General features: G+C 33.4%; 1 protein-coding gene across 3 annotated transcripts in view; it reads left to right on the top strand.

Moving 5' to 3' along the window:
* Positions 1-17,883, top strand: part of LOC124962142 (complement factor H-like) — a 96,508-nt gene that overhangs the window by 44,074 nt on the left and 34,551 nt on the right. For all 3 annotated transcript variants that reach the window (XR_007104431.1, XM_047521308.1, XM_047521307.1), the window contains exons 8-9: positions 1,957-2,151; positions 2,573-2,749. Coding sequence is in view for 2 of the 3 variants with exons in the window: in XM_047521308.1 (XP_047377264.1) it covers positions 1,957-2,151; positions 2,573-2,749 (372 nt within the window). In the remaining variant the exon portion in view is untranslated. The remainder of the gene's footprint in view (positions 1-1,956; positions 2,152-2,572; positions 2,750-17,883) is intronic.

The following is a 17,883-nucleotide window of genomic DNA, read 5'->3' as shown; positions in this document are numbered from 1 at the left end:
TACCACCAATACACAGGTCATCAAAGCATAAAATAAATAAGGATATAGCCAACCTGAATATATTCAAGCTCAATTTAACTTCTTCTCAGCAGTTCATGAAACCTTCTCCACAATAGACCATGTTCTTCTAGGTCCCCATGTAATCTAGGTGAATACAGAATTGATATAATCTCATGTATCCTATCAGAACATAATGACATGAAACTAGAAATCAAAAGCAAGAAAAATAACAGAAACCACCCAAACACATGGAGATTAAACAATATTTTTTTAAATGAAGAATGGTTCTAAGAAGAAATCAAGACATTCTTAGAAACAAATGAAAACAAAGATACAACATATTAATTTCTCTGGGACAGTATGAAAGCAATACTAAGAGAAAAATTTATTTCATTGAGTATCTACCTTAAAAACATAGGAAGATCCCAAATAATAAGTTTATGTTCCACCTCAAGACCTTAATTACAAAATCAGTAGAAAATAGAAAATAATAAAGATCAAAGCCAAACCTAGAAGAAAATATAGGATCAACACTCTATCATATAGATTTAGGCACTGACTTCTTGGACAAGACCCCTAAAGCTCACAAAATAAAACTAAGAATCAATAAGTGGGATGCCATTTAATTATAAAGATCCTGCACAGCAAAGGAAATGATTAAGAGAGTGAAGAGAGAGCCTCTGGAATGGAAGAAAATATTTTCCAACTACTCCTCTGACAAGGGACTAATATCTAGAATATATAAAGAACTAAAAAAAAAAAAAATCAATGCCAAAAAAACAAACTCAAACAAGCAAACAAATAGGTCAATCAATAAATGGGCAAAAGAACTAAACAGAAACTTCTCAAAAGAAGAAATACTAATGGCCAACAAATGTATGGAAAAATGTTCAGCATTGCTAGCAATTAGGGAAATGCAAATCAAAACTACACTAAGATTTCATTTTACTCCAGACAGAATGATAATAGATGCTGGTAAGGATTTTGGGGACAGGTACATTCTACATTGTTGGTGGGACTGAAAATCAGTACAATCACTCTGGAAACCATGAGGAGATTACTCAAAAAACTAGGAATGAAACCGCCCTATGACCCAGTTGTCCCACTCCACAGTGTTTATCAAAAAGATGTAAAATCAGCATCCTGTACTGATACAGTCACTTCAATTTTTACAGCAGCACAATTCACAATAACCAAAGTATGGGTTCTACCCAGATGCCCATCAATAGATGAATGGATTAGGAAAATGTGGTACATATACACAAAAGGGTTAACTCAGTCATAAAAAGAATGAAATAATGGCATTTGCCGATAAATGGATGAATAAAATTATAGCATTTGCAGGTAAATGGATGAAGTTGGAGAATATTATGCTAAGTGAAATAAGCCATCCCAGAACACCAAAGACCAAATGATTTCTCTGATAAATGCATGATGATACATAATGGGGGGTAGGGTGGTAAGGCAAGAATGGAGGAGGATGGATTTTGTAGAGGAAAATGAGGGGTGGGGAGGGGCTGGGGGAAAGAAAGATAATAGAATGAGGCAAACATCATTATCCCATGTACATGTATGATTACACAAATGGTGTGATTATACATCATGTACAACCAGAGAAATGAAAGTTGTACCCGATTTGTGTACTATGAATCAAAATAATAGTAATAAAAAATTGCCTAAAAAACACCCATTTCCTGATTAAAATTAGAAGCAAAGTATTGTTTATTGTAATTTTATCTATTTTGATATTAACAAATATTCCCAGTTCATTTCTCTGGTGACTGAAAAGATATAATTTCACTTCACAAACAAAGACCTCACACAGCATAGCCATCTGATTACTGAGACGTTTCTTGTCCTGGAAACCTTGTAATTTTGTTAATAATAGAACATAATTCATTACTTAAATGTGTCAATAAAATAAAATACTATTTATCTTATTTTTTTTATCACAAGTGAAACCTTGTGATTTTCCAGAAATAAAACATGGACGTCTATATTATGAAGAAAGATATAGACCATACTTTCCAGTACCCATAGGAAAACAATATGCCTATCATTGTGAAAACGGTTTTGTACCTCCTTCACAATCATACTGGGATAACATTCGTTGCACAAGAGAAGGCTGGGAGCCGAAAGTACCATGCCTCAGTAAGTAAATGTCTTTACATTATAGATGTATCTTTCAAAGAAGAGAGAAAGAAGAGTACATGATTATTTACAATTAAGTCTTGCATGACAAATTAAGGTCAAGAGAAGAACAGTGTGAGCAAAAATACCTAAATAGTTTTTGTCTTGTTTAAGAAGTTCTTCATGAAAATCACATGAATACCAAAGATACAAGAAATCTCTGTCATATATACATGTTTAGTTACAAAAACTAAAGATGAATGCATTATTATTGACTTTTATTTTTTAACAAACATTTGGCATAGTAATTTGGGGTTTTTATTTATTGCACATTTTTTGGATGCTTATGTGTGCCCTAAATATTATAAAGGTAATTCTTAATCTAGAATTTTATTCCAATTAATGTTTTCACTTTTTCATTTATCATTTTAATGCTCCTTAGGAGAATGCATTTTCAATTATGTGGAAAATGGATATAGTCCATATTATGAAAGAAAATATATACAAAATCAATCTGTTAAAGTTGACTGTTATCCTGGCTATAGTCTTCCACATGAGCAAAACACAATTACATGTACAGAGAATGGCTGGTCCCCTCTTCCCAAATGCGCCCGTATCAGTAAGTAAAATGCTCTGATACCTATACTCTTGATTTTCTAAAGACCCATCTATGTTAAACTGAGGCAAAATGTTTACAACAACTCATTTCCATTTTTCAGGTGTATAAAAGTGAATATCAAAATTTATTGATAAGTGTATAGCAAAATAAGTATACCTTGTAAACAATAGTCAAGAATATAGTAAAGCAATTGAATATAATATTTGTTGGTTTAATTAAATCATATTCATATGCATTGAAATTAATCATTTGACTTATTATTATAAAATTATACTATAAATAGAAAATAAATATGAATGAGAGCAAAAGATGTCAGTCAAGAAGTGTTGGGATGTTTTTACAGTACTGCCCTTTGTCTCCAAATATTTCTGGAATATGTAACAGAAATGGGTCTTCTGGGACATTATGCATATTTTGTTTGAGGTTTTCTGAGGTGCTTGTACCAATTTACATTCTGGTCAATGCTGCACTTTTGCTCTACATTATTGATAATGATTGAGTGATGTTGCATTTTAATATTTACTAAATAAATGACTATGAAATGTTACAACACTGAGGTGTTAATATGTGTTTCTTTTATTAATAATTGGGTTCAACATACATTTTATTAGCCAATGGCAAGTACATTTTTCTAATTTATAAAATTCAACTTGATATTTTTCATAAATTATCTTTTTGGAAGCTTTGGTATTTGTTGGATTCTTAGTATTTCTAAACATCAGTTTTCTTTCAATTATATGTATTACATATGTGTTCTTAATTTATATTTAAAAATATTTTTAAAACTACATATTTAATTTCTAAGAGAAGATTTGAAAAAATAGTATGTATTTGTAATACAGAATAATGGACTTTGCTGTGACATATTTGTACCTGCACACAACAATTGGTCAATTTCATTCCCAAGTACCTCCCCTGGCTCTTCCTTCCTCCCTCCCTGGATTACCTTCTCATTTTTTAATTTCTAAGGGCTCACTTTTTAAAAATATAAACTTTATTCAGGTATGAATTATATACAATGAATTCACATGCATTTAGTGTGCAGGTCAATGACTTTGACAAAGTAATAAGCTAATATAGGTATAAACCTAATCAAACTTGAGACAGTTTTAATGTTCTGGAAAGGATTTTAAAGTTCTCTTGTTCCTTATCCTCTGAGTCTACCCTCAATTCCATAGACATAGGTAATCAATGTTCTTTCTGTCACTATAGATTAGTTTGCCTTTTGACAACTTCATTATCAATAGATTTACACAACATTTTCACTTTTATCTGGCTTAATTTTTTTCAGCAAAATGTAACTTTTTTCAGTTGTTTCTTGCATTAACTAATTTTTTCATTACGAAGTCATATAATATTTTATAAATACACCAGTATTTGGTTTTCTATTCCATTAAGTGGAATAGAATATATCTATTCCATTACTAATAGAATATTTCTATTCCATTGTTAATGAACATTTGGGTTATTTTCATGTATTGGTAATTATAATTGATCTCTTTATGAACATTTGAACAATGTCTTTCTATAAACATATTTTTACTATTTATCTAGGATACATGTCTAAAAGTAAAATTTCTGAGTCATATGATATGTACAAGATTAAATCTATAAGAATCTGCTATATCAATTTTCAGGATTATTGGACTATTTTACATTCCCATCAGCAATGCATAAGAGTTCCAATTGACTTGCATCTTCACTAACAAATAGGATGGTCAGTTTTAAAATTTTAACTACATTGGCATATATGTAGTGGTATGTCATTGTCCTCTCATTTTATTTTCCTGATTGACTATTGATGGTAAGCATTTTAATATTTGCTTTCTGGACATTGTTATGTCTTTTTTGTAAACTTCAAAAACTTTCCCCATTTAAATCATGTAGGTTATCTTATTATTCAGTTGTAATAGTCCTTTATATATTTATGATGCAATTCCATTATCAAATATATGATTTATACATATTTTCTTACATTTTGTGTTTTATCTTCTGAGGTTCTAAGAGATTGTTTCCAGGAACATATATTTTAACTTTTGATGAAATCCAAATTAATCATTTTTGTGAGTTATTTTTTGCCCTATATAGGTCATTTTTGCTATTGTTAAATTTACCAAAAAATCATCATATTTTTCCAGTAATATTTCTAGATCTCATATTCATCATTGATTTGATATCCAGCTATCTTATTTATGAAATGAAACTTATTTTTATAAGGATTTCATTATTAAAAAATAAAAATTTTAGAACTTGTGTTTTTTGGTCAGTGAGAAACTTGTGCATTTGTTAAGAAATTGTTAAGTGTAGGTTTTGTGTCTTTTATAGGCTTTTTATTCTTTTATTTTTTCATCAATGTATGTATTTATCCTTATATCAATATACTCTGTCTTGTTTATTGCTGTGTGAGTCCTCTGACTTTGTTAAGTGTAGTAGAAAGAATAATGACCTCCTCAGAGACATCTGATCCTGAAATTCATTACTTTAAGTGGTAAAAGGGACTTTAGAGATGTTATTTTGACCTTGAAATGTAGAGTATTCTGGATCATCTGGGTGGACTCAAGATAATGTGTGGAAAAAGAGAGAGAGGGGGGAGGGAGAGAAAGAGAAGGAATTATGTTATTGTGGAAAAGGGTCAGATAGAAGCTCAATGTTTCTGACTTTGAAGATGGAGGAAGGGGACAAAGGAGATAGCCTCTGGAAACTGGAAATGACAAGAAAACAGATTCTCTCCTGGACTCTCCAGAAAGGGATGCAGCTCTTACAACATCTTAGTTTTAACTCAGTATATACATGGAGTATTTTTGGTATATAGAACTATAAGATAAAAAACTAGTAATTTTTGAATTTATAAGTTAATAGGATTCTTTTACAGAAGCAATAAAATATAAATACATTATTTTTAAAAATAATTTTGCCTTGTCTATCTATTTTCCATTTTCTTTTACTTTTGATATCACCTTGTTGATTTCTACAAAAATTTTGCTGGGATTCAATTGAGATTGAGTGTAATATGTATATCGACTTTGGGAGATTGATATAAAAATATTAATTCTTCCCTTTCATGAACATGGTATGCCACTTTGTTTATTTAGGTCTTCTTTAAGTGCTCAGTAATGCCTTTTAATTTTAAAAATGTGGGTATGTACATATATTGTTAAATCTTTCCTCAGGTAGAAGAAAATTTTTTAAAAATGATGTGTATTATATTTAATTTTTTCCATTTTCATTAAAACACATAGAAATAATTTTAATGTTCACCTTGTATCTTATGATCTTATTAAATTTACCATTGGTTTTGGATTATATATCCCTCTGATTACATTCTTAAACCTTGTCTGTATGACTAATTACACTATAAATCTATATATTCTTTGACAATTTAGACAAGCTTTTAAAGGGTATCTCAGGAAACTTTCAAACTTTAAATCAGTAAGTACTGCATCTCAAGCTTATCTTGGTCAAGGTTTAACACTAGAATTCCCAACATCTTTGGAGATAACCACAGAAGGTATTATTCCTCTATTAAGATAACCCTGTCCTCACAGTTTATCTTCCTGTTTATTGGTCAAATTTTCTTAGGTAAAAGTAACTCATGGTCATTCTTTTTCATGCATTTTTAATAATATGTATGGAATTGAAAAAGCAAAAAGGGAAGAACTAATGGTATGTAAATATGACTTTCCAGAAACAGTTTTAATAAATATTTCATTTTAAACTTATCTATAAAATGTGATATGGTCCCTAATGCCTACTTCATGAACACAATATGAATATGTACTTTAAGTTGTGTTTTTCATTTGAAATGTCTCCCAAAGGCTCACGTGATTAATTCTTGATCCCAAGCTGATAGCACTATTAGGAGATGTTGGTAATTTCATGAAGTGGGGCCTGGTTGGAAGAAGGAGTTTACTAGGGAATGTGTCTTTGAAGAGTGTACTTTGTCTCCAACCTCTGTCTCTGTCTTTCTCCCCCACCCACACCTCCACACTTTCTCCTTCCTGGGTACCATAAGGTGAGTCTCTGTCCCACCATGTTATCTCTGCCAAGATTCTCTATTTCACCACAGACCCCTAGCAATGAAGGCAGTCACCATGGACTAAAACCTTGAAATTTTGAGTCAAAATAAATCTTTTCCCTTTTAAATTGTTTTTCTGGGGTGTTGTCATCATGATGGAAAGCTGACTAACACACTTTGTAACTAAATTATTGGCTTTCCTATAATAGTTTCATAAGGGTGGTATTTACCCTGACATATACTTTAGTTTGAATATTCCAAAGGTAGGTACCCTTGGCAAGGACTAAGATTGTTAATAGTTGGTATGAAAGGCTACTATGACACTCTTATTCTGAATTGGATCCTATTTACGAAGCATTCTTTACTTTGCATATTGGCAGTCATTCACAAAATAAAGAATTCTCCATCCACGAAGATATCATCTGCAGAATAGACAAGACAGTAAATAAATTCTTATGCAGAGGACAGATAATAAATATTTTGAGGTTTACAACCATATATTTTGTTGCTGTTATTCAACTGGTATTTTAGCATGAAAGATTTCTTAATGTAAAATTCATTAACATAACTGTATTCTAATAAAACAAGAGACAGTGGGCAAAATTTGGTACATGGACAATTATTTCCTAAATCCTAGTCCAGGTATATTGTAATACATGATAATATGACCAGTCAGATATCCCACAGATTTTTTTTCATCTAGGTTATTAGTTAGATGGTATTCTCAGGACTGGCTTTTGAACAAAGCTTCATGTGTCTTGGGCAGTTCATATTTCCCAAATTTCACTTTCTAAAAGAAGTCCTGTCCTACAAATAGCCTGTCAAATCAGAACCAAAACAAAACAAAACAAAACAAAAACAGGCAACATTAAGTCTCTTCCAGGTGTTTACCTTCAAGGTGCTATTAGTCTTATTGTAAAGCATTATGCCCATCCATTCATTTGTTGCAGTCCCCCAGTATCTATTCTAGACCTTCAACTTCAAACAACAGGGAGGATTTCTGTAGACAAACAGTTATGACCTCAAGTATTTGTAAATACAGTAATAAAATTACTGTATATTCTGTGGCTCTCAATCTTTCACATATTAAGGCAATAGTAACTTTCCCTTTCTGCATTGTTTTCCTTTTGATCAATAATATTCCCCTCTTTTTCATTTAGCATTAATTTTTTCCTATATTCTCCATATGTCAATGCAACCAAATGTGGGATCACTAGGTTCAGCCAAAGAATTGAGTCATAAGATGGTAGCAATATCCATCTGGTTAATATTTCTCCTCGTGTTCCCAATTCCATGGAGCAGGGATGAGTAGATATAAGGTAGTAAATCTTTCACCCACTCTGTAGAAAAGAAGTAGAAATTATTAACTCTAGTTTAAACAGTGAAAGAAGAAACAGTTCATGCCTTGATGCCCTTAGGAATTTGGTCTGCAACACCTAGACATATTGCCATGATATCATGTTTAGCAATTGATTCTCTAAACCTGCAAAGGCAATCCAGGTCCCAGCTATATAGACAATATGAAATAAAATAAAAAAATCTTAGAAGCAGTGAAGATGTTTTAAAGTTCTGGTGTCATGCCTTACTCCTCTTCCCTATTTTTCCCAGAGTATTTCAAATATCTCTTCAATGGCGATTTCCTTTTACATGCATTGGTGTTGAGATGTAACATACATGTACTCAATGTAAACCATTCTTTTATTTTCTAACAACACTACCCACCTACTACTCACACCCAAATTAATATGTAGAAATTTTCTCATTCCAATTTTTGTTCGGTCAACTACATTTTAGGTCATGAGGACTTTAGTCCATTATGTATGTTTCTTAGTCCCCTGTTATACTGCACCTGTGATAAAATAAATGCATTCTTTGACCATATAACACACAAACCAGTGGGTCTACTTTAAGGCTGCAATTCTTAACTATTTACTCTGCACTATTATAGAGAAATTTGTTTCAGTTACCAAGTATGGAGATTCATGTCCAAAATGACATTATGGCTAAGGTCATCTGAAACTGGAGGAAAACAAATTTACCAGATTTCCTACTAGGTAAGGAATAGCTATATTTCATATGCAACGATCAAATTACTTTTTGTCTGGTAAATAAAAAAAAAAAACAGAGCCTAATAATATTTCTCAATTTGACAGGAAATATTTTTATTCTTTTTAGTTATATATAACATTAGGATACATTTTGACATAATCACAAAAGTATGGAATAAAATTTGTTCTAATTTAGTCCCGAGTACTTCTTCTCTCCTCTATTTCTGCCTCCCCCTACTCCTCTTTCTCTACTTTACTGATCTTTCTGTAATTTATTTGTAGATTTTAAAAAATAGTTCCTGATGTATATACTTGGCGTTGGTATTCACTGTGCTATATTCATGTATTAACATATGGAATTTCACTGTTTTGATGAAATCCCCTCTCCCTTCTTTTCCTTTCTCTCTCTCTTCCTTTTTTAAATCATGAGGATATAGAAAACTTAAACATTTCAATATCAAGTAATGAAATTGAAGCAGCTATCTAAAGCCTTTCCAACAAAGAAAAGCCCAGGACCAGACAAATTCTCAGCTGAGTTCTACCATACCTTTAATAAAGGAGAACTTATACCAGTCCTCTTGAAATTATTCCATGAAATAGAAAAGGATAGAACACTGCCAAACTCACTCTATGAAGCCAGTATCACCCTGATATCATAATTGGACAAAGACATATCAAGGAAAGAAAACTTCATGCCAATGTCCTTGAACAACATTAATGCTTTTTCTGCATCTATTGAGGTAACTCTGTGATTCTTAACCTTGATTTTATTTGTGTGGTTAATTATAGTTATTGACTTCTATTCGTTGAACCAACCTTGCATCCTTGGGACGAAACCCATGATCATGATGCACTATCTTTTAAATGTGTTTTTATATGCAGTTTTTCAATATTTTATTAAGAATTTTTGCATCTCAACTGAGAATTTGTCTGGTTCTGGGCTTTTCTTTGTCAGAAAGGCTTTAGATAGCTGCTTCAGCTTCATTACTTGATATTGAAATGTTATAATTTTCTATATCCTCATGGTTTAATTTGGGTAGGTCCAGTGTCTCTAGGAATTTGTCAATATCTTCAAGGTTTCTAGTTTGTTGGATTATAAATTTTCAAAATAGTTTCTGATGATTGTTTGGATTTCAGTGGTGATATTTCCTTTTTCATTTCAAATTTTGTTAATTTGATTGTTTTCTCTCTTTGGTTAGTTTGGCTAAGGGTTTATCAATCTTGTTTATTCATTCAAAAGATCAGCTCTCTGTTTCATTGATCTTTTGTATTGTTTTTTATTCTTAATTTCATTGACTTCTGCTATGATTTTAATTATTTTCTGATTTCTACTGATTTTGCTGTTGGTTTGTTATTTTTTTCTAGGACTTGAGATGTCATGTTAAATTACTTTTTTGGAATCTTTCTATTCTTTTGATGTATGAAGTGCTATGAACTTTCCTTTTAGAACTGCCTTCATACTATTCCAGAGATTTTGATATATTGTATGACTATTCTCATTTACTTCTAAGAATATTTTTAAAAATTTCTCCACTGATTTCTTTTGCTTTTGATTCATCATTCAAAAATGTATTATTTAATCTCTAGGTGTTATACTGGTTTCTGTTTTTTATCTTATCATTGATTTTAATTTTATTCCATTATGATCTGAGAGAATGTAAGGAATTATCTCTATTTTTTTGTGTTTGCTAAGACTTGTTTTCTCTTCTAAAAATAGCCTATTTAAGAAAATTTTCCATGTGCTGTTGAGAAGAAAGTGAATTCAGTCATTGATGGATGAAATATTCTATAGATGTCGATTAGGTTTATATTTTTAATAGTATTTTTTAGTTTTATAAAATCTTTACTTAGTTTATATCTGGATGATGTATCTAGTCATAAGAAAGGTATGTTAAGGTCACCCAGTATTATTGTATTGTGGTCTATTTGACTCAATATTGAGAAGGGTTTACTTTGTATATGTAGATGCACCATTTTGGAGGGCATAAATATTTGCAATCATCATATCTTGTTGTCTGATAGATAAGCAGTATGAAGTGAACTTCTTTGTTTCTTCTGATTGATTTTGGCTTGACATCCACATTTCTGATACAAGAATAGCTACTCTGCTTGTATTTAAGTACCATTTTCATGGCATGTCTTTTCCAATCCTTTCATCTTCAGTTTGTGGATGTCTTTGTCTATGAGGTAAAGACAGCATATTGTTGGGTCTTGTTTTTAATAAAATCTACCAACCTATGTCTTTCGATTGAAGATTTTAGAGCATTTACATTCATGTTGTTTTAGAGGGATGATTTTTATTTTCTGACTTTTTGATTTATTTATAATTTGATTCTCCTGTAATTGCCTAATTCCTTCTTATGCTGATTTTCATTTCTTCTTCATGAAATATTTCATTGAACGTGTTTTTCAGTGCTGGCTTTCTGGTTATGAATTCTTTTAGCTTCTGTTTATCATGGAAGATTTTTACTTCATCTTCAATTCTGAAGCTTAATATTATTGGCTGTAGTATTCTTGGTTGATATCCTTTTTCCTTCAGAGTTTGGTATATATTATTCAAAGCCTCCTGTATTTTAGGGTTGGGTTGAGAAATTAGTTGAAATCTAGTTTGGTTTACTTCTAAATGTGACCAGTCACCTTTCTCTTGCAGCTTTTTAAAATTCTATCCTTCTGCATATTAGGCATTTTCTTTATAATGTGTCTTGGAGTGGATCTAATGTGATTTTGTGTATTTGGAGTCATATATGACTCTTGTATTTGAATTTCCATCTCATTCTTAAGGTTTGGAAATTTCTCTGATATTATTTCATTTAAAAATTGTGTATCAATTTAGCTTATATTTCAGAGTCTTTATCCTCTCCAATACTTCTTAAATTCATCCTCTTGATGTTATTCAAAATTTTTTGAATATACTGGTCATAGTCTTTGAGCACCTTTTCTTTTTGGCCAACATTTATTTCCAAGTTTATATATAGTTTGTCTTTAAGGCCTGAAAATCTGTCTTCAAAGTGGTCTATTCTATTGGTGATGCTTTTCATTGGATTTTAAATTTGAGTCTTTCATTTCAATGATTTCTGTTCAGTTTGTTTTTCAGAATCTATATCTCTTTGTTGAAATGATCTTTAACTTCCTGTATTTTTCTCTAATTTTACTCTTTACATCTTCCTTAAGGTCATGGAACATTTTAACTATAAATTTTCTAAATTCTTAATCTGACAATTTCCTCAATGGAGCACTGATGCTGTCAGTTGTTTAAGGCTTATGGGTTGTTTGGTATAGTTCATTCAATTCCTTTTTCAAATTGTTTGTGTGTCTACCCATCTATTGGGATAGTTATCATTTCTTCTTTTAAACAAGGGACTACATTGTGAGATTTTTTTTCCTCTTCAGAGTCCTGAGTTGGGTGAATATCCAGATATTGAGACTTTAAGACAATTTGTGACCTCTGCTGACCCCAATTTCAGTACCACTTTGAGACATGTCATTGAACCTTATTCCTATAATCACTTCATAGCCAAGCTATGTATGATTTAACCTTATGAGAAATGAAAGCTTGTTGATATTGTTCTCCACAGTCCCTCAAATCCAGGTACAAACTTGCAGTGAATTAGTTATTATATTTAGTAAAGTTGCTATAACCTTCAACGAGGGCTAAAAGGAGGAAAGAAGAAAGATTGATCAAAAAAGAAAGGAGAAAAAGAAAGAAAGAAAGAAAGAACAAAAAGGTAGAAAGAAAGAAAGAACAATAATACACACCAAGGCAGAAAGGAGAAATATATGAATGACGGGCATTTTAGGTGGTAGCAGAAAATTCAAGAGGCCAAGTAGGAATAAGAGAAGTAAGTATAAACTAGAGGTAGGAAGCAGAGATAGGAGGATTGATTCCAATTAATGCTTTAAACTATTAGCTAAAATATATTCAAGTGGGTTGAAGGTACAATGTTGACCATTAGGGTAAAAAAATCAATTAAGTTAAAGAGTGACATATCTTCAAAGTAGATGTTAGAGTTATTTATAGTAAAACATGCCAAGGTGAAGAAAATTATTCTTGAATCCTGGTTTGGATTTCATTGGTTTTGAACATTTAGTAGATGTCCATTGTTCTTTGGCCATGGACTGCTTCAGATTTGCTGAGGCACAGGAACCAATTCCCTAGTTGCTATGGGATTTCCAACAGCCTGATGTGGTTTGTCAGCTCAGGGACTTGTAGCTGACTGCTTGGAGGGTGAAGTGTTCTGGCTTGGTTGTTTGTATTGTGTGCAGGAGTTCAGGATGCAGGCTTTATAGTGTCCTATGATTGCTCTGGGTTGTAACTGCTCCCCATGTAACTGCTCCCATGACATGGTTGTGAATTTTCCATGGGTATTCTGTAGTGCATAAGCCTTCCCCTGGCCCATGCTGCTCTCTGGGTTCTGTAGTAAAGGAACTTAGGTGATTCACGTGGGTTCTAGTTTCCACTGCCCTTGGTTGTAACAGCAGACGTCAATTCGCTTAGTTGACTAAGGCAGATGGGTGGTCCAGCCAGTCCTTTAACGCACCAGTTCTGAACACAGGTCAAGCTGGGTGCACTCACTTCCTGCTGTTTTGGATCAGGAAATTTTCTGCCTTACTTGACCTTCCTCTGGCTATGTTTTCAGGTACTTTCCAATTCAATTTACTGGGGTATTCAGTGAACTTCTTCCAGTTGCTGCCACTATCCAGAAACTGGATTTCTATGTCACTGGATATTCATGAAGCTTCCCTCTAGCCCTGTGATTAAAGGTACAGTCCCTAGGTTGTCCATGGTGTCTCCTCCCAATGTTGGTGGTCAGGGCAGGTACAGTCTGATGGACCCATATTCCTCTGCTCAGAACCAAAGCTGCTTTGCTGCTCTAATACTGTCTGGGTCCCATGGAAGCTACACAGAGCATTCCCCTTCTGCCTGGATCACAAGGAAGCTGAGCAGAGCACTGGGTTAGGGGGACTTCACTGCAGAGGTCTTAACCAGCACTCCCTTGTTCATGGCGGGAGGGAGTGGAAGGGATTTTAGCAATTTTTGGCTAGTCGTGGTCCCTCTAGAACTTCTTTCTAGCTGGATTCTTAAGAGGTCTCACTGTAGGGGTCTTTCCTCTGATTTAATTTGCGACTCTCTGGGCGTAGGAAGACCCTGTGCTGATTTAGGGGGGTGACTGGTCAGCTGAGGGGTCCACAAGACGGCTAAGATTCTCTGACTCAGTTTTCCTTTCATAATTTAGTTTTATGGTGTTTGATCTGTTTTAAGAACACTGCTATTCTCCTCATGCTTTAAATTTTAATCTGCCCTTCCAAGTATTTTTCAAGTGGGTGAGCTTAAGAGTTTTTCCACTCATTCTCTCTCTTTCTCTCTATGTTGCCCCCTCCCCCCCTTCCCTACTGTGATTCAGGTTTAGGCTTAGGGAACTCTGCACCTATTTTCTACTCTGGCAACCAATCTTCAAGTCTCTCCAGGTCTTAGACTTTATAGTATTTAATCTTAGAGCATTTATTTTGTCACCCACATTTCAATTCTGGTTTTCCTTCACTGCCTCCTTTCTGTGTCATGAAGAGATCAGAAATCTCTGCCTATCTCCCATCCACCATCTTCTCAGCTCTTGACATGAAAATTTGCCTAATATTAAAAAAAATCAAATTTTGTGCCTCTTGCTTTGGTTTTAGAGCTAGCAGTCAATAAATATTCTTCCTTCCTTCCTTTGTATCTCTCTTCCTCACTTTTTTTTCCTTCTTTCTGAAATGTCCTGAGTTTATCTGGCTCAAATTGTTTATGAGAATTTCTTCGTCAATTGTGTTTATCTCTGGTATTTTTAGTGATTCAATGGTGGTCATATGATTGACCAATCTCAACTTGATGTTCATATTGAGATGTTACTATTATATTGTCAATATATATTCAGTCATCATTGAATCAGTCATCTTTAATTAAATCTAAACCTCACATAATCATATTGTTACAATAGGCAGAGGAATTCAAATATACTTGAGTGAGGGCAGTAGATAAATGAGCGTGTTCTACCTAAGTACTAATTGTCTCTGGTTTCCTTTGAAATTAGCCAAATGGATAACAGAATACCATTTTTGATGCTTGCTATGAATTATTAGTGCTATTTTGTCTGATGCTTCTGAAGATATTACTTTTTCACTCTTTCAGATGGTGAGTTCTTTCCCATTAAATTGTCCGTTCTAATGCATGTGTGGTGTCATCTCATTTCTTGGTGATTAATGCTGCTGTTTCTTTTACCATGTTTAGTTGCCATCCATACATCTTTGGTGAAGACCGTGCAAAGCTTTTGCCTACTATTGTTTGAGTTGTTTTGATATTATTAAATGTTGAAACTACTTAATATATTCTGGATACTTACCTTTTATTGGGTAGACATTCTGCAAATATTTCACTCCCGGTCATAGCTTTGTTTTTCATTTGGTTAACCGTGTAGTTCATAAAACAAAAGTGTTAGTACTTTTTTTTCTTAACTTATGAATTGTTTACTTCTGGAATTTTCCATGTAATATTTTTTTATAGATTTTTTTATTGTAAACAAATGGGATACATGTTGTTTCTCTGTTTGTACATGGAGTAAAGGCATACCAGTTGTGTAATCATAAATTTACATAGGGTAATGTTGGTTGATTCATTCTGTTGTTTTTTTCCTTCCCCCCACCCCTCTCACCCCTCTTTTCCCTCCATACAGTCCTTCCTTCCCTCATTCTTGTCCCCCTCCCTAACCCTAACTCTAACCCTAAAACTAACCCCTCCCATGCCCCATTATGTGTCATCATCCACTTATCAGGGAGATCATTCTTCCTTTGGTTTTTTAAGATTGGATTATCTCACTTAGCATGATATTCTCCAATTTCATCCATTTGCCTGCAAATGCCATAATTTTATCATTCTTTATGGCTGAGTAATATTCCATTGTATATATATGCCAGAGTTTCTTTATCCATTCATCAATTGAATGCCATCTATGTTGGTTCCACAATCTGGCTATTGTGAATTGAGCAGCAATGAACATTGATGTGGCTGTATCTCTGTAGTATGCTGATTGTAAGTCCTTTGGGTATAGGCCACGGAGTGGGATAGCTGGGTCAAATGGTGGTTCCATTCCAAGTTTTCTAAGGAATCTCCATACTGCTTTCCAGAGTGGCTGCACTAATTTGCAACTGCACCAGCAATGTATGAGTGTACCTTTTTCCCCACATCCTCGCCAACACCTGTTGTTGCTTGTATTCTTGATAATCACCATTCTAATTGGGGTGAGATAGAATCTTCGGGTGGTTTTGATTTGCATTTCTCCTATTACTAGAGATGTTGAACATTTTTCCATATGTTTGTTGATTGCTTGTAGGTCTTCTTCTGTGAAGTGTCTGTTCATTTCCTTAGATCTTTTGTCGATTGGGTTATTTGTAATCTTGGTGTTGAGTTTTTTGAGTTCTTTATAGATTCTGGAGATTAGTGCTCTATCTGAAGTATGATTGGCAAAGATTTTCTCCCACTCTGTAGGCTCTTTCTTCGCATTGCTGATAGTTTCCTTTGCTGAGAGAAAGCTTTTTAGTTTGAATCTATCCCAGTTATTAATTCTTGCTTTTATTTCTTGTACTATGGGAGTCCTGTTGAGGAAGTCTTGTCCTAAGCCGACATGTTGAAGATCTGGACCTACTTTTTCTTCTATAAGATGCAGGGTCTCTGGTCTGATTCCGAGGTCCGTAATCCATTTTGTGTTTAGTTTCGTGCACGGTGAGAGATATGGGTTTAGTTTCATTTTGTTGCATATGGATTTCCAATTTTCCCAGCACCATTTATTGAAGAGGCTATCTTTTCTCCATTGCATATTTTTGGCGCCTTTGTCTAGTATGAGAAAATTGTATTTGTTTGGGTTTGTGTCTGTGTCCTCTATTCTGTACCATTGATCTACCTGTCTATTTTGGTACCAATACCATGCCGTTTTTGGTACTATTGCTTTGTAGTATAGTTGAAGCTCTGGTATTGCAATACCCCCAGCTTCATTTTTCCTGCGAAGGATTGCTTTAGCTATTCTGGGTTTCTTATTCTTCCAGATGAATTTCATGATTGCTTGTTCTATTTCTGTAAGGTACGTCATTGGGATTTTAATTGGAATTGCATTGAATCTGTATAGCACTTTTGGTAGTATGGCCATTTTGACAATATTAATTCTGCCTATCCAAGAACATGGGAGATCTTTCCATCTTCTAAGGTGTTCTTTAATTTCTTTCTTTAGTGTTCGGTAGTTCTCATTGTTGAGGTCTTTCACCTCTTTTGTGAGATTGATTCCCAAGTATTTTATTTTTTTTTTGAGGCTATTGTGAGTGGGGTAGTTTTCCTAATTATTCTTTCCAAAGATTCATCACTTATGTATAAAAATGCATTGAATTTATGTGCATTGATCTTACATCCTGCTACTTTACTGAATTCACTTATGAGTTCTAAAAGTTTTCTGGTGGAATCTCATGGTTCCTCTAAGTATATAATCATATCATCAGCAAATAGGGATAATTTGAGTTCTTCTTTTCCTATTTGTATCCGTTTAATTTCTTTGGTCTGCCTAATTGCTCTGGCTAGAGTTTCAAGGATGATATTGAATAGAAGTGGTGAAAGAGGGCACCCCTGCCTTGTTCCAGTTTTTAGGGGGAATGCTTTCAGTTTTTCACCATTTAGAATGATACTAGCCATGGACTTAGCATAGATGGCCTTTACAATGTTAAGGAATGTTCCCACTATCCCTATTTTTTCTAGTGTTTTGAGCATGAAGGGGTGCTGTATTTTATCAAATGCTTTTTCTGCATCTATTGAAATAATCATGTGATTCTTGACTTTAAGTCTGTTGATATGGTGAATGGCATTTATTGATTTCCAGATGTTGAACCAACCTTGCATCCCTGGGCTGAAACCCACTTGATCATGGTGCACTATCTTTTTAATATGTTTTTGTATGCGATTTGCTAAAATTTTGTTGAGGATTTTTGCGTCGATGTTCATTAAGGATATTGGTCTAAAATTTTCTTTCCTCTATGTGTCTCTGTCTGGTTTAGGTATCAGG

The sequence above is a fragment of the Sciurus carolinensis genome, chromosome 12, assembly GCF_902686445.1.
Source record: "Sciurus carolinensis chromosome 12, mSciCar1.2, whole genome shotgun sequence".
Taxonomy (NCBI): Eukaryota; Metazoa; Chordata; class Mammalia; order Rodentia; family Sciuridae; genus Sciurus; species Sciurus carolinensis.
This window is presented reverse-complemented; position numbering and strand designations above follow the sequence as displayed.